The following is a 22,545-nucleotide window of genomic DNA, read 5'->3' as shown; positions in this document are numbered from 1 at the left end:
TCAATAAATACAGCTGTATTAACTGCTTTTGAAAAAAGGTCAGTAGAAAAGTGTACCTAAATATTTGTATTTTGAGAAAATGATTCGTCTATTGAGCTAAATTGTTGACTTGTCTTGATAAACATTAATTAAATCACGTATTTTAAAGAGATAGTTAACCCTATATACAGGATGTGACGTTTATCCTTGTCTGATTATAGGTGCTATTTTATATTCTAGTGTCCAGTGCAATGATAGTCTTTATGATGACAAGGCTAATTATGTTATAGATAATGCATATTTTAAGGTTTTTCTTGTCGTAGAACACACCGAGGGGTGACAGGATTGATCAAATGAAAGACCAACCGGAGGGAGGTCTTTCTTTGAACAATTCCTGACACCCCGAGGTGTGTTCTACGACAAGAAAAACCTTAAAATATGCATTATCTGACTTATATACCGTCAAAAAATATTAATTTTATAAAGATCTGTAAAATTAAGTATCCTTTTTTTACCGACAACACTAAAGTGGGATATTCCTTTCTAATGCGTTCAGGTTTAATACGCCCTGTGGCTCATTTAAAATGTGAAATAAAACTCACTAAATAATTTAGATATAAACCTTTTAAATTTTTTTATCCATACACAATAAAAAATATTACTGAAACTGCATGAAGTAAGACACAAATGTATTGATACCATCCGATAACGGTGTATGACAAATACAAGACACATTGTAAGTTATTTATTGTATCACTTAGCTTATGGAAAAGGGGGAGGGGTATGTGGTTTTTTTTCCGTTTTGTTATGTTATTTCTATCGCGGAAAAGTTGTTATTTTTTAACTATTTTACTTGAATCGAATGAAAAATTCAGAAAGATTGTCTTTCGAACAGCAATACATATTATTAAAAGATAATCAGGATAAAATTATATACCCGCCGCACCGAGCCTTTCGCGTAATTCAATAGAATATAAGATTATTTTATTAGTTGATCATTTGATAGAGTATACATAAATTTTAAAAAGTTACGAACGAACACGAAGAGGAATATAAATACATGTAGGTCACAGTATGATTTCCTATTCAGTGTGTATCGTTCTGAACATGCATGAAATATTTACCACTGGACGTTAAGCAATCAACCTATTCAGTTTGACTTAATATTTTTTTCAAAATCTTATACACGAATATGTTAAATCTGGATTTATTTTATGAAAGTCTACATTAAAATTCATCTGACCTATATGATAATGTTTCTTTATTATAGCGATAAATCACCAAAACTTCACGTAATTTGTTTCTAAAATTAAATTGCGGGTCTACAATGACGGTTTCTTTTACATCTATCATCGGTTGAACTTTAGAAAATAAATATCCAAATCGGCACCAAAAAACTATTAGACGAATAAAATTTTGAAGTAAAATCATAGATTGCATTTTAATCAAGGAAGATAATGACCTTACACAGGTCATTATTTTATGCCTTAGAGCATATACCATTGAAACATGGTATCGACTCCGGGTTGATTCTGAAAAAGAATAACCTGACGTTCTGAAAGAAAATAACTCCATATAGGTATATAAGTATATAAAAGAACTTTTAAAATGTATGTTGTTCGTATTGAGATCATATTTGTTTTTAGTTCACATAAATTCAAGCAACTTTAAAATTCTACTATTAGAGGTCAAGCAGATGATTATCTTCGCGTATTCAGTTATCCTAAACTGATGAGACATTTTAACCTTTTTCTTTGTCATTAACTATGACTACATTTAAAATTTCACATATCATTCTTATTATAAGAATAGTATTTGTAATATAATAGTACTGTCATGTCGTAACCACTACCAAAAACAATTTAAACAAGTTTAAATTACTGTATAAACTATTCTACTTATTTTTAGTCACGCGATTTCGTCATCTGACTCTTTTTGAAATAAAAAGAAAGGTTTTATTTCAACGCCTAATAATTCAAATAATGTACTTTTAGATGTAAAAGAACATCAAATCGTTTATGAACCGTACACATGTGTCAAGACATTTCAGAAATTCCTATGTAAGAGGAATTTTTTGAAGAACTTAAGATGTTGTTAAAATGTGCATTACATGAGCAAATACTTTCACGGCAGGTATAGAGTTCGGCTAGGATTGTGTTTTTTTTAGCAAATTTGTTCATCTTTTTTTAGTGTAGATCGGGTGTTTCGAGTGATAAATCATACGATAAAACCAATTTACTGATATTTCGTAATTATTATAGTTTCTACCATAACTGCTTATTTTTTTTTAACAATATTCATGTTTGAGGAACAAATTTCCTTGTATTTAACCAAACAACTCTTTGTTTGTTATTATCCTTGTTTTAAGACAAATGTTCTGGGTTTTTTTAAACTATTGATAAGAAAAGAAGTATTATTGATTTTAAAAAAAGTTGTTATCTAGTTTATAAAGTCATTTTTAAAGGTAATTTTGGGTTATAATTTAAAAAAAAAATTTACAGACAATTTGAATGCTTTATATACGGAAATATGAGTATTAATTTCTCAACAAAAGCAGCCTACAATATAGCCATCGATATTTATTCTAAAAGATGACTATACATACAGCAGGAAAAGATAACATCTCTGGTATCTGTTTATATGTAAATGTTCTAATGCAGTAAACTGTCTGGAAACAGCAGTTTGTTTTTTCTACTTTTTGGTAGTTAGACATACCAAGAGTGATGCTCTTCAATTTAAAAACCTATACAGGTTGTAATCAGCTTGTAATGTTTTCATGGTAAAATGAACATTTTTATACATAATTGATCATTTTGATACGATTTAACAATAGTATATAACTTTGTGGTGTTGGGAAAACTTATTTCCCTCATCAGGAGATTGTTGCATACATGTACTAGTGATCCTAAACACAGAGCTGTGCGCATGCGCGGAGAAGATGGCCCTGAAATTTTTCGGGGAAGAACATACAGATTTTAGAGTTTTTATCAGGAAAATGCATGCAACACACACTTAAAATACGTCCAATACATATTTGTCATAGAATTGAAAACTATTCGTGTCACCATTATAGTAATTAATATAGAGTAACTTTTATTGGAGTCTGGTGCAACCACGTGGTAACCGCAAAATGCCTCCCAAACAAAAAAAATCTTGTAATGACTGTGAAACAGACGTCAGATGACAGTATTCAATGGTACTGCAAATCATGCAAGGGTGCATTACAGAAAATGTACAAGATGATATCCGTAATGCATAAAAGGCAGGATGAAATTGATAATAAATTGTAGGGTTAAGTACTATCATTAGTAAATTTAATGTCAAACTTGATGGTCAAGCTGAGAACATTAAAGGGCGAAAAAAGGTGGTAAATGAGTTAACGAATGATTTACCCTCTCTTATTACTAAAAGAATTGTCAGTATGTAAGAGGATAAAGTCGAAGAGGAAGAGAGGGAGGATAACCTAATATTCTTTAACATCCCAGAAGTCTGTGCAGAGGAGGATGATTTTTTTTATCATGTTTATTAAAGAGTTATTAACATAGTCCTTGGGGATTGGGGAGACATGTGTTACTATTGATAATATGCAGAGGTAAGGGGATAAATTTAATAGTAGGCATAGATTATTAAAGATAAGCATTAAAAACCAAGCGGTAAGATGACATTTTTAAACTGCATATAAATTGAAAAATGCTACAAAATGTCCCACAGGAAAGTAGGAATCAATCAAGACCTTACACAGAGTCAAAGGGAGAATACTAAGATTTTACGACAAGAATTAATGAGGAAAAAAGAGGACTGTCCAAATAAGAAATTGGTAATAAGACGAGAAAATTTAATAGAATTAAAAGGCCATACAGGGATTCCTCCCGGGGATTCAGGAGGTGAGAAGGGAGAGTAATAATGTTGATGACAGTTTGAATGATGTAAATAGTGCTGCGTTAAACGTTTCTAGTTCAAGTTCAAATAGTTCGTTTTCAAATGTTCGAAGTGCGAGTTAAAGTTCGTTATTTTTTTGTGACAATTCTGATGTGAGTTCAGAAAGCAACGCGGAGAGTTTGAATACAGACGTACGATAAGCAGAAAAAGTGAAATAGTGTTAAAAGGTACAGACAAATTATTAGTGGGGTTACTTTACAGAAGCCCAAATTTTACTCCAATAAACAATGACAATTTAATAGTAGCAATAAACAGAGCTATAGAACTATAGAGCTAAAATATAGCTATTACTATTTTTTTGGGGACCTTAAGTATAAAGAGATTGACTGGATTAGCTGTGAGTCAACTGTAGGCGAGGAGCATTCGGCTGCAAAAATTTTTAATTGCATTCAAGAAAATTTCCTTTTTAACATGTGAAGTCCCCGACTTGATTTAGAGAGGGTCAGAACCTAAGCTTTCTGGATTTAATTTTTACAAACGAAGATAATATGATCGATTGTTACTCTTTAGTAAATGATTCACCAATTGGTAAAAGTACCATGCCGTAATTCATTTTTACTATAGTTATTATTTACGTTTTGAACAAGATACAAGTGAAAGATTTCAGTATTTTAAATGTGACTATCAAGCTATTAGCGACGAGCTAGATCAAGAAAATTGGGATGTCTGATTTGCAGACAAGAGTATTGAGCAAATATGGAACATTTTCAAGTCAAAATTAAGTCAGTGTATAGAAAAATAAATATCAAAAGGAAGGCATTGTAACAAATTTACGAATCCGCCAATGTGGATGGATAGGAGAACTAAATCAGCTATTATTGATAAACGTAGAGCATGGAAAAATACTAATTTTCAAGGTCAAGAGTTTCATATAATAATTATGCATCTAGTAGAAATAATTGTACTAACACTAAACGTGAGGCTAAGAAATCTTATGAAAGGAAGGTAACATGCACATGTGTTTCACACTTTTGCGCATGTGCAAACTATTTATGGACATCAAGAGCAATTTGTATGCACTACCAGGCAATGCTCAGGTGTTCGATGGTTAAGGCGAAAATGTGGTCAATCCCGGAGAAACATCAATTGTGAGTGCAGATCAGCCACTTTTGGAAATGACTAAGCAAGTTCAGTGGGAATGACCTTATTTGTAAGGAAAATATAAGTATATCTTCATGTTTTTTGGATTGCACATTGAAATGACTTGTTATAAATTAATATATATTGCGTGATAGGGGATTGACATATTGTCCTACTGAAGCCAATATTGTAACACCAAAAACGCAGATTCTTTTTATGTATGTTCAAATGTACCTAGGACTAGACAGGCGCATCAGACAACTGCATGTATTTTACTTATAAATTGTTAATTTCAGATTATGAAAGCTAAACACAGAATATATAATTATGTCCTGACGTTCAAGGATTTAAAAGAAAAAGACTGGTGTAAAGATTTAGAGTTATCTCGACAACAGTTAAATCCTGGCGTTCAATTATAAATTAAGAATTTCTTCTGATCTTGGTATAATGCTCATTTCATGAGTGAGATTTCGTACTTTTCAAATACTAAATATAAAGCATGATAGCGTATTGTTTTAGGTCTTGATCGTTTAAATTATGCTCGATGGTTACCGACTCATTCCTGAGATATGACTTCCCTTCCCGAACATCATCCACAGTTGGCATTGGAATTAGAAAATGATAATTTCACTGTACGTAAGACCAGCAAATTTCTTTCTTGTAACACAATCGATCAGGCACAAAAACAGAATAATGCAATTGTAAAGGGCGACGATGGTGCCATTGAATTAACCGAAGATCCTTTTTAGACAAATGGATTGTAGTTGGACCAGAAGTCAGTATACTAGAAGATTGATTTGAAAGATCTAGTAGTTTGGGTCATTTTCAAACAGATGGACGTCATAATGAAGACTTTACGAATACACAAAAAGATGTATTTAAACAGCTCTAAAGGCTTTGCAAAGTGATGAGTTTGGAATTCATTTCAAGAAGAGTCGTCAGATAGATATTGGTCCAAACAATACGAAGATCTGTTGAAGCAAATGCAAAACGGAGGAGAAAACCTGCTTTTTATGACAATATAATAAGAAAGACTTCCTATTTTTGCCGCAAAAAGAAACTAGAAACGTCTTTGTCAAAAACAACGCTAGAGAACCTTAAAAGTGATTGCTATATCTTTTCTAGACTTTTCATTTCTTGTCACAGTAGACAGTTGTACTTGGAATATTTCTTTATCCATAGAAACCAAACTGCTCCTCCGTCTTTATCTCAGGATGTCACTTAAAATAGTGGTATTAAATTTCTGCAAATGGCTTTATTTGAAACAGTCTGCGATTTGCTGATCCAAATTGGTTCTGGTAGAACAACAAGGGTATGGAGTAGTTTTCTCTGTGAAGATGACAACAAAACTAAATGGTTTAAGTTTCTTGCTGACATAATTGCTTCGTAAGAGACTAATACAAATATGTGTGTTACTCATGGTGAAAATATTCTTCGCAATTGCCATAAAGATACTTCCTATCTATCCACTCGTAATCATGAAGACGCAGATACACGAATATTTGTCCATGTTCGGCATGATTATGGAAAGTGTTGTAAAATGTAATTTTAAGCCTCGGTCACACCTTACCGGATAGCTCGAACGGACGCCTAACGGATAAAAAAAAAGTTATCCGTTGACAAAATTTTTATCCGTTAGGAGTCCGTTGGTGTACTAACGGACATGTAACGAATGCCTAACGAACACACAACGGACATTGAACGTACGTGAAACGGATACATACCGGACAGAACGGACGTCGAACGTACATCCAACGGACGAGTACCGGATAAAACGGAAACCTAACGGAAGCGTAACGGATAAAACGGATGAACAAAATAATCTGAAAATTAAAGGCAATAAACCATCTAAAAATTAAAGGCGCGTCAGATTGACATGGTATCTAGTATATATGTTATAATATTTGCTTCTGGGAAAGTCTGGTCAGTAGGACAGTTATCAAGGTCACACGTACCAAACAAATTGAACAATTTATCCGGGTTTTTTTTACGTTTCATCATACGAGGGTCACTTTTTGAGTTAACTGGTTTAGTTGATTTTATTTTGTATTGCGTTTTGTTTAGCATGATATTTGTGCAAATAAAGAGCTCCTCTGATTAAAAAAAATCAAGGTAGAAGCAGTGTGGTAATTCAGTCTTATAGAGTTTAAGTTGATTTTCTGAATTTGTTTATATTATGTACCTCTGGTATGAAAACGGATGTGGTGTTATGCGGAACTCTCCATCCGTACTGCATGCTACGATATTTTGCTCCAGAAGCAAGGTGTCTAAGTATAATTGCTAACTTGAGTCCTGGTTCCAGCGGATTTCTGTAAAAGGTATTCTGCTTAGCTTTGCGAGGCCCAACCCGCTGCAATATCTCGTCGAACATCTCTGTGGGCATTCGAAGGAAGTGTACAAAGGAATGCAGATCCTTCCGCCTAAGTTCGGTCATGAGTTGGTCATATGAACCAAAACTGCGTCGTCTTTCAGGACTAAGTCATGGTCGTGTCCACCATCTCCTTTGTCTTCTCCTTTCGACAGCTATAAGGTTTTTATTTGCTACATTTAAGTTGAGTCTGGCCTGCATAAGAACTGCTTGGTAGCGAAGACGTGCTCTTACTCACGAATAATAAATAGTCATGACACTCAAGAAAATCTAACATACAATATATTGGCATTTTTTACGCGAAATTTCAATTAGCATTTGTCCGTTTTACATCTAGTATTTTTTTAATTTTATGCATTTCTAATGCATATTTTTTTTTTTATGTATATTATTTTTCAAATTCTCTGTAACCTTTGTACTTACATGGTTTTATGAGAATAAACTATCAGTAGGCATCCGTTTTATCCGTTATCCTTCCGTTAATGTCCGTTTCACATCCGTTTTATCCGTTAGGCGTCCGTTAGGCGTCCGTTAGGCGTCCGGTAGACGTTCGTTGTTGAATTGGTCTACCGGATCTCCAACAGATGCATAACGGACACGTAACGGATACAAAACGGACGAGTACCGTACAAAAAAGACGCCTAACGGACGCATAACGGACGTTAAACGGACATTTTATCCGTTGGAGGTCCGTTCAAAGTTTTGAACATGCTCAATATTTCCAACGGACAGAACGGACGTCAACGGATAAAACGGACGCTTAACGGACTCGCAACGGATATGGACGGACGCCTAACGGATAAGAACGGACGTCTAACGGACATCAACGGATTGAAAAAAAGTTATCCGTTAGGCGTCCGTTTGAGCTATCCGGTAAGGTGTGACCGAGGCTTTATTAGGTAGTACTGACACTGCTGTAATAGTATCAAGAATTGCAGCAATCACAAAATTAGGTAGAACAAATTGTGGATAGGTTATGGAAGGAATAACGACTGTTGATGGCTTCCTGCACGTGACATATCAAATGCGTTTGGTCCTTGTGTAGCTGCTCCTTCTTTCGTCCATGCATTTAGTGGATGTGGCACTTTGTCGAATTGTCATTACAAAGGCAAAATAACGCTAATAATGGCTTAAATATGAAGCGAGGCACGATGTGAAATGTTAGCCAAGAAGCAGCAGTATTGTGATGCAATTCCGCCTACAAGAGGTTCTCTTCCAGAGCACATCAAAGGAGAAGTATATCAAGGAGGAGTTGTTTGGGCTCATCCTGATTCATGTATTTGACAGGTATGTGTTCCAAGTCATGAACAGTGGGGTTTTATGAAAGAAAAATCAATGACAGTTGGAAACCAAAATGGATTTCTTTGTTTGTCGTTGCATCGTCGTGTCAGAAAATTTTGAATTGCGGAGGCGAAAATCGAGCTGTGTTGGTCACCTCTTAATGCTACCGTTTTGACCTTCCTGGTACGAGTTGCTGTATGGGCAGCTGTCATATTATTATAAAATAAGCAACCTGCCTTTCTAACCAAACTAGGCATTTCAACTTAGCAAAGAGTGTTAACACTTGTTAAGTTGATGGAAATTATAAAAATATTCTCTACGTATTTGCCGCCATTTTGGAACCGGAAGTCACTATTTTCTTCATTTATGTGTTGTTTTATTGTACTTGTAATTTTCTTAACGTTATCATAACTTACATTGGATTATACCTATAACACAATTTTCAAGGATTTACATCCCTTGTGAAGTTGCATGAAAGTATAAAAAATGAAATTTTTGACTTTTTCGCCAGCATTTTGAAACCGGAAGTCACCTTTAGTTTCATTAATGTATTGTCTAGTCGTAATTTTAGGAACTGTAATTTACTTTTTATCAAATCTAACAATGGATTTTACATATAATACACCTTTTAAAGGTTAACGAATTATTGTCAATTTGTAATGACGCCATTCCGAAATGTGTGGTGGCCATCTTGAAAAAATGATTTTTTTTTCTGGCCAGCAGCGGATTTTTTTTAAGTATCATTAAGTCAATCTTTATACCAAATTTCATGCTTGTATCACGATTTGCACAATTATGTCCATAATATCTCCCACTAAAATTTGTTAATAAAGTATCATGTGTATGTTTTTTTTTATTTTGTATTATTATGCTGACATAGAAGATGTTTAGTTCTTTGTTCATTAATTAATTACAAATGCAATCAATTATCAACCCTTCTTACTCTTGAAGGACCCTTATATTTTCAAGCAGCATTTGAAATGATATAGTCAGGAGGTGTTTGCTGAAGAAAAATTAAGCATCTCAAGATAACATTACTTGGTCACAAAAAACAATCCCATATATATAAACCATTCAAACAATACAAAAAAATACCAGTATATCAATTAACCAAAAATGCAACATTCTCTCCTGTGGTTTTTGATAGACATAAACATGATAAAAATCATTACTTAATAAAAAAAAAAAAAAAACATAAACTTAACAAGATACAAAATGTTAGTACAGTTGTAGTTTTACCGCTTATGTGCTTATTTCAATTATATCATTTTCACTGAGTGTAAATTATGTTTTCCCATTACTCCCTCCAATTTAAAAATTGAAAATAGGCCTACTCGGACAATTATAGTGCATTTGATGTCATTGTTTACCTGAACTAACCAATAGATTTGCAGAAATCAGACTGTTGGTGAAAGAGAAATATATTAATATAAAAAAGAAGATGTGGTATGATTGCCAATGAGACAACCATCCACAAGAGACCAAAATGACACAGAAATTAACAACTATCGGTCACCGTACAGCCTTCAAGACCATTATTAAGAACATTTGGAGCCAAAATTTTCATGACTTCGAGTTTGCATTCAACATTAAGGATTAATGCGGCCCATATTATACTAATTTAAGATTTCTAGAAAAAACAGATATAATTTTTAGTGGTACATGGACCTCTATGTGGGACACCTCTTCTTTCTTAAAAGAATTTAAAGTTGTGTTGAAAATTGGCATGTAGAAAGATGATACCTGTACGATTCAGAATATATCTGATTTCTCTGAAGTTAACAAAAAGGTAAAATATATACAAAGCTGTGAAAATTGCAAAATTTGGTTGAGCAGATAGGGCTTATACATAATACTATGAAGGTGGCTGGAAAGTATTCGACTGCACATAATTTCATGCATGAATTACATAACTATTTGTCGTAAATTCCATATATTTTTTTTTAAATATTTTGATTGATTAGAAATGTTAAATCATTGAAGTTATGTTACAAATAGAATATTTTCGTTATTATCCGTATTTGTTAAAGGGTCAATATGACATTTCACCCATTTTCTACCATTTTCCTGCCAAAATTTGGGTTTTAAGGCAAAATATTTTTTTGCCTTATCGGTGATCTATGTTTTTTATTTGCTCATTCTTTGAAGATATATTTCAGCTTTTTATATTACAGTTTTGGACCAAGTGTCATAGAAGGTTTTTTTGATATTCCGATAAAAATATGTCAACACCTCTATTTTCCCTATCATTTCATTGAAAAATGGTCCCTTTTACATACCTGTTTAAAAGTAGATTTTTTAGCTTTAATGGTCCGTGACTCCCTATTTTCTCGACCAATTTGATTCATTTTCTCAAGGACTTAAAATAGAAGGATTGGAATCTCATAATTTTTGGAAAATATGTAGAGAATCGTTGGATTTGAACATATCTTCTAGTCATTTTTAAATTGCTTATATTTAATCTTATATCTTACCCCAAAAATAATTACCCTCCTTTCTTAAATAATTCAAATTACATGAAGGACAGGAACATTATCAACCAAATTAACTCTATCAATGTAGGAATCATTTAAGTTTAAGAAAATCTTTATTTCATTAAAATCCATCAACAACTTTTAAAGTTTTAAGGTGTACAGTGGGGTTTCTACAATGATTCTCTACATATTTTTTTTATCGCAACAAGGATTGTTAAGAAGTTACCTATCCCTCTATATACGTCCCTGATTTTCTGTAAAGAATAAAATAACAAAATTACGGCACTTCTGATAGAAACTTCGAATAGGCCCGAACAACCTTAAATAAAATGATGCAACAAACCAAGTGAGACTAAGTTAATTTATCACTTCAACTTTTTTGCAGTTTGATCTCTTACACAAGATCACACAATGTAAAAATATATTTACAGCCGATAATATCTTTGGTTAGCTTGCTGGCTAGCTGAACCGTTAAGTCAGTATTAGATAAGGTATACAACCCTCCTTTCGAAGAAGCATAGTCCTACATACATACATATTGGTTATCTGTCTAACTAGTCTACTCTTAAAGGAGGGTACTTTACCTTACCTACTACTGATTCCACGGTTCACTGATGAGTCTTATGTAGACGAAACGCGCGTCTGGCGTACTAAATTATAATCCTGGTACCTTTGATAACTATTCAGCTAGAAAGCGAGCTAACCAAAGATATTAACTTTGCCTACACACTCAATGGAATCGGCTGTAATGGTATAGCAGGGGTAACATTTTGTTGATTTCAATGAATAGACGAGATTTTAAAGACAACATTGAGTAAAATATAATTATGGATATCTGATGAATTAATGCTTCATGAAAATGAAAAACATCTCAAAACTGTCAAACGAAACATTTAAGCAAAACCTTGACACAAGCGTCTCCAAAACCTTAATCTTAAATACTTTAATGTTGTTCTTTTCCGTTTGTTTGATGTGCAAAAGTTTTAGCGAATATTTTGTTTGTTTAATTTACTGAAAACGAAGACTAAAGACGACAGTGATAGCTTATACATTGTATGTATCTCTATGTCCGTTTGTCAAAATGAAATAAAAGGTAAAAAGTAAAATCTTACAATTGTGAATAATATCATAAATACCCAGTACGGACACGTTTGAACAAATAAAGATGTACAAAATAGAAAATGCATGGGAGAACATTATCTCAAGGATATTATGTTCTTTTAATGTATAAAAAGTAAAATCACAAAAGTACTGAAATCCGAGGAAAATTCAAAACGGAAAGTCCCTAATCAAATGACAAAATTAAAAGATAAAACACATAAAACGAAAGGAAAACTACGTCATTTTTCTGATTTTGTACCGGAATTTCCTACAGTAGAAAATTGTGGATTCAACCTGGTTTTATAGCGCTAAACCTCTCACTTGTAAAACAGTCGCATCAAATTTCATATAAGATATTTTAAGATTATTATTGACCATATATATGTTAATCATCAAGAGACAGTTACTTATATCTATATATATATTGTTGTGAATTAGTTATAGTTTCAGTTTAGTACTTTATACTCTTTTATTTGTTTAACGTTACTTATATATATCTTCATAAACCAAAGTACAATAGTACAGAGACATGTAAGGATATTAAACCAGAGATTTATTTTTATTATATTTGTATCTTTATATAAAAAGTAAAACAACAAAAATACTCTGAGGAATATCCAAAACGTGAAGTCCGTAATCAAATGGCAAATTCAAAATCTTAAACACATCAAACGAATGGATTACAACTGTCATATTCCTGGCTTTGCTAGTCATTTTCTTTTGTAGAAAATGGTTGATTAAAGTTTGTTTTATAACTAGCTAAACCTCTAACTTGTCAGATTGTCGCATTAAATTGCATTATATTGATAATGATGTGTGAACAAAACAAACATGCATAAAAGGTAAAAATGTCAATAAATGGGGGTACAGCAGTCAACATTGTGTTATTACTTCGATCACTATAAAAACAAACAAAATATGTAACAAAGAAACACTAAAACGTTTATAGACAAAGCACATTAGCAAAAATGAAAGACAAGAATTTAAAAAAATTACTTTCGTACAACAACGGGATGTTTAAGTAAAGAGCCACGTCATATGTAACAAAGAAATTTAAAATGCCATCAAGACAAATCACATTAGCAAAATTGAAAGACAGGAATACAAAAATTTACCATAGCACAATAATGGGATGTTTATGTACAGAGCTGCGTCATATGTAACAAGGAAACACAAAAAAGCGCTTTGTACGTATGCAATTTAAATTATAGTGTTTAAATTTTTTATTGTGTCACATATTTATTTTATCTTAGTGATCAATTTTATGTCGGATAACTCTTCTTTGAAATAAAGAAATGTATTGTCTAGTAGAATGACAATGTTCTTACCGGACAAAAAAGAATTTCTACATAGAGAAATATTGTTTCCTCTACATACAAATATTATAAAGGTTTTGAGATCCGATTCTGTTAAACATTTCCCGCAAAAGGAAAGCATTTTAGTTGCCAAGGTATGCATTTATATTCTAGTCAAAATATTACAATACATTATAGAACTACACCAAGTATAATGCATGTGTGAAAAAACATTAATTGTCAATAAACACCGCCAATATCATCAAAAGTTTCAATCGTGAATTTTAGTTACTATCACGACAAAAATATTGACTGAAAAAATGTGATAATATCCAACTTCATTCCAGTAAAGTCCAGCATCATGGTTCATGCTTTAAGGTTATACATTTACAGTGTAGTATTCACACTTTCCTACGGAATGGATATCAAAACTCAACGTTTTGTAGCAGACAAGCCTGTAAAGATTTGTTCTTCAAACAATTCATCTGTTGAAGTCCGAAAAGTGAAATCTGGTGTAATATGTGCTTCGTGGTGTATGCATCATCAATCATGTTGTTCTTCTGGTTTTGACAAACAAACTGGAGAATGTTTTCTAGATCATGCTTGTTTTCCTGACTGTGTTCCATCACAAAATGCAACGTTCTTACGAAAAGTCACATGTAAGTAAACACGGAATTCCGAAATAAGTTTTACCTAATAGTTATCAAAAGTACCAGGATTTACCTAAAAGACACCAATTCTTCGATTGTTCGTAAGGTTTTGACATGTTTTTTAATGAATGTATTTTTGGCATATTTGACTCCTTTTGTCGAAATACACTCTACTGTAACAAGATATTGAAATAAATGTGGTTTATCGCAAACACATTTATGATTATACAAAAAAGTAGCGTCTAAATAAAAGTGTGCAAATCTTATACTTCAAACTATGTCAGTGGACAATGTGACATAGCCGAAAAATATTCTAAATGGCCACCAAGTTGGGATTCAAAAATCACAATAAATTTTATATGGAAGTTGTTTCAATGCATTCTATTAAACACACAAGATCAAAAAGGATCAAAAAGGAAATAAGAAAAATCCAAATATGTAAAATTTTTGTCGAAAAATAGAAAAACCATATTGCCACAGGACTTGTGTTTACTGATTTATGTTCCGGGAAACAAATTTTGAATAAAGTGTAAGAATGAAATAAAAAAAAAACACTAAACACAAGTAAAGATGATGTTATAACCATAATTAATATTTTTCATGCAAGCTTAGTTTTCTACGAAACAAATAAATGGAGACGTAGCATAAACATGATAAACAATACTTAGATGACAATCAAATAATTTTTTTTTGTCTTTATACTAAAACTGTTGCAATTAAGCATTTTATAATTATTGTATATTACATTATTATTTACTTGCATACGTGGTATACATATTACTAGTATAATATATTCACATGATAATCAGAGAACCATGTTCAAAAGTCTTTCGGAATGATGAGATTTTTAAAAATAACTCACTGAAAAACAATACTTTTAATCAAATACAAAAAAAAATGCTATTTATAAGCTCACATCGGACAGAAGGATGTGACCTGTAGGCTGTCTCTGGGTGAGTTTTATTTTATTTTCTCAAGAGTGCATACTGCATAAATATCTTGAATAATTTCACATTCTTGTTTCAAATCATAGATAAAACTGAAGATTACGAAACAACAGTATCTGAAATCACAAGAGAAAAGACAACAAAGTTTGAAACGACGAGCGAAAGAGACACTCTCAGTGTCACAACAAGCGAACGAACAACAAACCATGGCACAACAAAGGAGAAACTAACAATTCAAAAACAAAAAAGCAACGGACTTAACATGACGAGCCAAAGGACCACCATCAGTGCCACAACAAGCGAACGAACAACAAACCATGGCACAACAATCGAGGAACTAACAAGCCAAAAACCAACAAGCAACGGATTTATCATGACAAGCCAAAGGGCCACCCTCGGTGTCACAACAAGCGATCGAACAACCAACCATGGCATAACAATGGAAATCCTAACAACCCAAAAACCAACAAGCAACGGACCTGACTGTAATGGTATTTCTGGTGGAAGTTCTAGTGGTGTTTACACAATATATGTTGAAAATCTACCTCTCGATGTATACTGCGAAATGACAGGTTCTGGTCAATGGACGGTAATGCATTCAAATTTTAATTACAAAATCAATGAAATTTCAATGGTTTGCTACATAATATCTTTGGACACAATGATATATCATTTTGCAAATAACTTTGGAAAATGACCATTCGTAGTGTAAAGTGTCAATATAAAGTTGATGATTACCTGTCTTATGTCTCTGTATTAAGAAATGACGACTATAACATCATAATGAGGTTTAGCTAGCTATAAAACCAGGTTAAATTAACCATTTTATACATAAGATAATGCCTGTACCAAGTCAGAAATAAGACAGTTGTTATCCATTCGTTTGATGTGTTTGAGCTTTTGATTTTGCTATTTGATAGTTTTTTTTTTGGAAATCACGAAAAATTCATTTATCAAATGATTGAAGAAATTTAATATTTTTGAAAGGAGAAAGGAGTAGGTTCAGTAAGACCCCTTTTTGGACCAAAAATATAGCAGTTTTACAAAATTGTTTAAATGTAAACTTTTAATTATTTTTTGGAAAGTATAGTGCCTCCGATTCTAGCTTAAATATGAGAAATCTGTCAAATATGCCAAAAACTGTCACTTTTCAGATGGTTTTTGTCTAAAACGGAAGTGGCCGCATTCGTGTTCATTCTTGATATTGAAATGTAAGTTGTGTTTAATGATAATACATAACATATATAAAGGTCAAAGATGAACACGGATGCGGCCACTTTCATTTTTGACAAAACCCATCTGAAAAGTGACAGTTTTTAGCATATTTGACAGATTTCTCATATTTAAGCTAGAATCGGAGCGTTTTTAATGAGTGAATCAGTTAAAATCTTTCACACAAAATAATTGAATCAATTGAAATAGACATTTAAGTGTTTAAAAAGTGTCCAAAACTATTCGTCAGATAAACTTGAAATTTGAGGCCAAAACCGGCCCTTACCGGACCTACTCCTTTTACGAAGGGCTAGAATTTGTCCTAATATTTTAGAATTTTAAATGACCAAACGTCAAAAAAGTCCAATGTTTTTTTTATAATTTGCAACAGCTTTTTGCCCTTCTTACTTTGGCTCCTTTCCCTGATCTCCAGACTTTTTTCAACTAGGGATTCAATATCAATCATGGTCCATGGCACATTTTGGATACAGATAAATGATGATCGAAGTGTGCCTTAAAGTATCACGTTCCAAAAACATGCCCTATAATTTCTATTACGATGGATTTTGTTTTACCCAGCAATAATTACGTCTTTTAAAATCTCCTTTTGATTCGGTTATGACTATTATAAAATTAAATTTTTACTTGCCATGTATACTGCACATGCAACATGTGGACCAAAATCTATTCAACCTTGTAGAACACCACAATTTTTTAATAATTAAATTGGCTCTTTTTATTGTATTTATTTTAACTTTATTTTGCATTGATGATCAAAAGTACGGATACTTAGTGCAGCTTATAAATAATAAAATAAGTGACAATGATTAACAACTATACAATTTATAAATCAAATTATACAATACCTACAACTATGTTTGATAAATTTGTAAGAATTATTTTTCATTATTGAAATGTAAAGGTGTTTCAAAGAAGAATAGATGGTTCTACAGATTTCTACAGGACTTGGCAGGAATATAAACAGGGATTTGGGAATGTAAATTCGGAATACTGGTTAGGTAAGTATTTCGTAAGGACCTGACAAAAATTTTAGTACAATTTTTTTTTTACGATAGTTAATTTGATTTCACCCCAAGTATTTGAAGGGGATCGCGTAGCTTAGACTTTATATTTCAATGTTGTGTTTTGGTGTACTATTGTTTCAATTGGTCTATTATAGCCATGGCATTGTCAGTTTATTTTCGACCTATGAGTTTGAAAGTCCCTCTGGTATCTTTCGCCCCTCTTTTATAAAGATTTTCTTTTTCATTATTGCATTTAATTAATTTGAGAAATAACCATGTTTTGAAATCTATTTCCTGAATACTCCGATCAATATAGACCATTAAACATGTTTGGTTTGTGTGTGAATAACTTAATACTTAATTTATACTATCTTAAGAAAGAGTACCGTATACTATTATGGTTTACTTTTATAAATTGTGACTTGGATGGAGAGTTGCCTCATTGGCACTCATACCACATCTTCCTATATCTATTTATTGTACTTGTTATCGACTATTTACACTTTTTTATCTGCGTTTTTTGTCAATAAACAATATATAATTTTATACAGACATATATATTCCTAACCTACTAACATTTATTCCATACTTTAAAGGCACTGGCTACGGTTACAATGAAATGTAACAAAAATAAAAATAGTATTGTTACATTAGAGACTAATTACCGGAATACAGAGTTGGGTAAGGATCCGTTTAATTACGAATGTTACAATAATACTTGACTCTAAGGTTAAATTGCGTTATTGTTACATTAATGCACTTCAATGTACGCTAGATAAATTAAACTTAAATCTTCTATAATTGTGTTACTTATTTTGTTTTGCAATAAAAATGAAATTATTATCACAAAATACATGAACTCTGAAAATGAAAACACCGATTCTACCAGTTTCAATATGTCGGCAAATTTCCTTCACAATTTACTAATATTTTTATGTTTTATTGGGGTTTAATCTATGCTAAGTTGGATGTAAAAATCAGAGTTGAACATAAATCAGTATTGGACGGCAATGACTAATAAAATCTAAAAAAAAAACTTAACTCCGAGGAAAAATGATAAACGGTTAGTCCTGTTTCCGACTTAAACATGGACGAAAATATAAACATCTCAACAGGGATTTTTATATACAAATCCTTGATCGTAAAAGTAAAAAAAATATTTAAAGTTTCTTTAACTTCAAAACGTATTTAAAGAATGGAAATACATACGTGCATATTGCTGCACCACACGTTAGGATTTGTTGAAACTGTAACTATTCAAATATATTTTGTTTAAATTGTATGCAATTTTGTATAATTCAATTAAAGTTTTCAAGTTTTACTTTATTACGTTTTACTAGTCCCACTGTAAATTGAAGTGAATTAATGTAACAATAACCCAATGTAATCAAAAACTCAATAATTATAATTACATTCGTAATTAATCGATTCCTTCCCCTACCTTGCATTGTTGCAATTAGTCTCCAATGTAACAATAATATTTGTATTATTGTTACATTTCCATGTAACCATAGCCAGTGCCTACTTTAGATCCATGTTAATATTCCTGCCAAATCTTTAAATCCTGTAAAAATTTGTTAAACTATCTATTCTACTTTGAAACACCTATATATTCATATATCTAAAAAAAAATATACCATTTTGTCCGATGTCCTATCTAGTTTTCTTTTTCTATTAAACATGGACCCTGGTGAAACCTGGTATATTTCCTGGTAGGGTTCCATACACACATGCCGATCTTCATTTTCATGTTGGTGCTGTGAAAACGGTAGATAAAATGAAGCACAGTATGTAAGTAAATGTTTTGTATTTACAGGGAATGACAATTTACATAAGATCCTATCTACAGGGAACTACAAACTACGAGTTGATCTAGAAGACTGGAACGGTGAGGTGCGGTATGCTGAATATGAAACGTTTGATGTAGGCAATGAAGCTACAAACTACGAACTCACTATAGGAAATTATAATGGAAATGCTGGTTAATATTGTTATCATGTAATTCATTTTTTTTTTTTTTTTTTGTTCAGATCACATCATGACTCCAAGTTCTTACTTAGTCAGGGATCTCCATGGATGAAAATTGAACCATGGAGGAACTTTCACCATCATAAACCGTATCTACGCCGTACAGTGTAGCGCGATCGAAAGTATTTCATTCCTCCACATAAGGATAGGTGAACATGCAAATTCATTGCTTATTTAAATTATATGTAGATCTATTTAAATTTTCATTATAAATACTATATAGAAGTATATATATTTTCAATAATTGCCGTTTGTAACTCTTCAAAGGACAAGCCCTCAAGCCCCCTGCCTTTCCCTTAGTCGAGAATGACCAATAGCTATCACGAAGGTCACCATGTAGTTCTCTTGCTATTTTTGGTAATTGTTATGGGGGTTAAAAATCATTGAAGCTTATTTTTCACGGTAATGTCAAAATTCAGAAGTCATGAAACCATTACCGGTATGGCTGATTTGCATAAACGAGTCGTTCGGGTTATGTAAAAGGTTAAAAAAGATTTGTAAAGCAAACGCTGTCAAATGAAAAGGTTTTTAATGACTTTATTTAGCAAATCGATGCTATGCAACATGCATCGTTTGAGTCTGAATAGAAACCGGAAATGCGGATGTATCAATTTCATTGTAAACTACGAAATGAATTCGGAATTACGATACGATATTTCTTTACAGGAAATATTAATATTTTTACTTTTAACTTTTAAAGTAATTCTATATTATCGTTACAATACAGCAGTACTCGAGTTATTTGCGATGAAATAATAATTACTGTTTTACGTGTTATTTTGTACTTCTTAAAAAGGGGGATGCTGATTGCGTAAGTCAAAATAAACGCACGTGTTCGACTTGTTAAAACTTTGTAGCTGGATTATTAATTTATTTATTTAATCTGAATTATCATAAGCATTTGCGGAAACTTCGTTAAATAATTCGACAAATGTATCGTCTATCTTCGGATAATCTTATCCTGTCTGGTTTGTTGATCTACCTGTACAAGCTCAGGTACAAGTGATTAGCGATCTTAATCTGGTTATCCCTCAGGCGTTAGAACTATATTGGATTATACATGTACTATAAAAAAAAGCCTGAGGGTCATGCAATTACATGCATTTGATTATAATTGCTACAAAAATGGCGTCAGGCTATAAAACAACGACAGTTTTGAACGATGGCAGAAGACAATTGAACGATGGCGCAAGTCATTTGACGATGGCGCAAGACATTTGAACGATGGCGGGGCGCCATCGTTAAACAGGCCATGGAGATCCCTGTTAGTTATAAGTTAGTTTAGCTAGTACTTATGAACGAAAACACGTTGATTTTTTAAACACTTAGGCAAGCAAAAACAAAGTAATAGTTTTATATAAATCCAAAATGTGGGAAGTATTAAGATAAAACTATGACAGTCACATAAACAATGTTCCCTCAGAAACCTGTCTAGTTTAACCCACCTTTTCCATTGGAAAATATCGGTACTATGTCAGGAATATACAAATTTGTTTGCCATTTGTCCCTTTCATTAATACGTTTGATTGTGTCTGTGTTTATTAACTTCCTCTGTTTACATTTGTCTTGATGTTCGGCTTTTTGTGGGTTTTTTTTGTTCGTACAAAAGCCTTAAATTTAAAACATATTGCATATCAAAGTAATCAAAACAAAACATAATAATTTTTATTTCTGCAGTTTGGAGTCCCTCGATTTCAGTGACCGCAATACTAGATCATTTAAACATTTAAACCGACGGTCCATATGTGTATTCTTTACAATTTTATATAAGAATTGCTTTTACAACTCCCAGCGAAATAGTAACACAAACCATACAATACGCTTGTAATTATTATTATTTTATATCGGTTAAGAAATGGATCCTTTTTTACGAAAAAAAAACCCGGACCAGATGGTTAACGATCGTTGAAAATGCCTGTACCAAGTCAGGAATATGACAGTTGTTGTCCATTCGTTTGATTTTGATGTGTTTTGTCATTTTGGGTTGACCATTTGATTAGGCACTTTTCGTTTTGAATTTTCCTCGGATGTCAGTATTTTTTTATGATTTTACTTTTTACATGTAAATTATCAGTGGGCGTGATTTCTATGCTAAGAGTGGTGTCAATTCTATATTGAAGTTGTTGAATTGTTTACTTTTTGTTTTCGCTAATTTTGAAATTTCATAAAACTTTATTTTGAATTCCTATATTGAAAAATTGCATTTAAATGAATGGCAGTGACTTACAGTTATCACTATGAAAGGTCCTCACTTTTTCCTTTTGAAATCGTACAATAACTTTGCTGTGAACAATTTAAATTCATGAGCCTACGGCTCGGTCATTATTACTGTCTTAGGCAATACCATTGTCCTGTGGGCAGTCCATGTTTTACGATAATGACCAATTTTTCAATAACTATTAGATAATGAATGATTCAACCAGTTACACATTTTAATGCTTGCTAAACTGATTGATATAACTTTACTCATTATGCATGTCATTATATATTGTTGTTCTTAATAATATAACATAAATGTTACGTATTTTCAATTAAATTGACAAACTGGGTCTATGACATTATATGAGTTTCGAGTAAAAATTACAGGAAACAATGTTGCTGCGTACCGTATTACGTGAACGAATTGAATTAGAATTAACATTTTATATTCGAATGAGTTATATATAATTATCGCAAAAGTATGAATTTTTCGAAAACCGCAGGATTTTATAATTTAGGCACATTTTACCTTAGTCGTATTTGGCACAACTTCTTGGAATTTTGGGTTCTCAATGCTCTTCAATTTTCTACATGTTTTGAGTTTCTAAATATTTTGATCTGAGCGTCACTAATTAGTCTTATCTAGACAAATACAAACCTGGTAGCTTTGATAATAAAATAAACGGTACCAATTTTCCTGCACCAGATGCGCATTTCGACAATACATGTCTCTTCAGAAATGCTCGTTGCCAAAATATTTGAAATTCAAAGCTTATATAAAACATGAAGAGCTATAATCCAAACGGTCCAAAAAGTAAAGCCAAATCCGCGAAAGGAGTCAGAGCTTTGCACTAGGGAGATACATTCCTTAATTTATAATAATTTCTAACATTTTGTAACAGCAAATTTTAATAAAACAAAAAATCCTTATTTTCTGTACTGGCTACTGGGATGGTGATACCCTCGG

General features: G+C 32.2%; 1 protein-coding gene across 1 annotated transcript; it reads left to right on the top strand.

Annotated features, from left to right (window-relative positions):
• Nucleotides 1-13,935: 13,935 nt before the first annotated feature.
• LOC134727836 (angiopoietin-1-like) lies at nucleotides 13,936-19,337 on the top strand. The gene is made up of 4 exons (XM_063592228.1): nucleotides 13,936-14,176; nucleotides 15,201-15,703; nucleotides 17,249-17,345; nucleotides 19,168-19,337. The coding sequence occupies exons 1-4, from the start codon at nucleotides 13,936-13,938 to the stop codon at nucleotides 19,335-19,337; spliced, it is 1,011 nt and encodes a 336-aa protein (XP_063448298.1).
• The last annotated feature ends 3,208 nt before the right edge of the window (nucleotides 19,338-22,545 follow it).

The sequence above is a fragment of the Mytilus trossulus genome, chromosome 8, assembly GCF_036588685.1.
Source record: "Mytilus trossulus isolate FHL-02 chromosome 8, PNRI_Mtr1.1.1.hap1, whole genome shotgun sequence".
Classification (NCBI taxonomy): Eukaryota; Metazoa; Mollusca; class Bivalvia; order Mytilida; family Mytilidae; genus Mytilus; species Mytilus trossulus.
The sequence above is the reverse complement of the archived record's forward strand: the minus strand, read 5'-3'. Positions and strand labels throughout refer to the sequence as shown.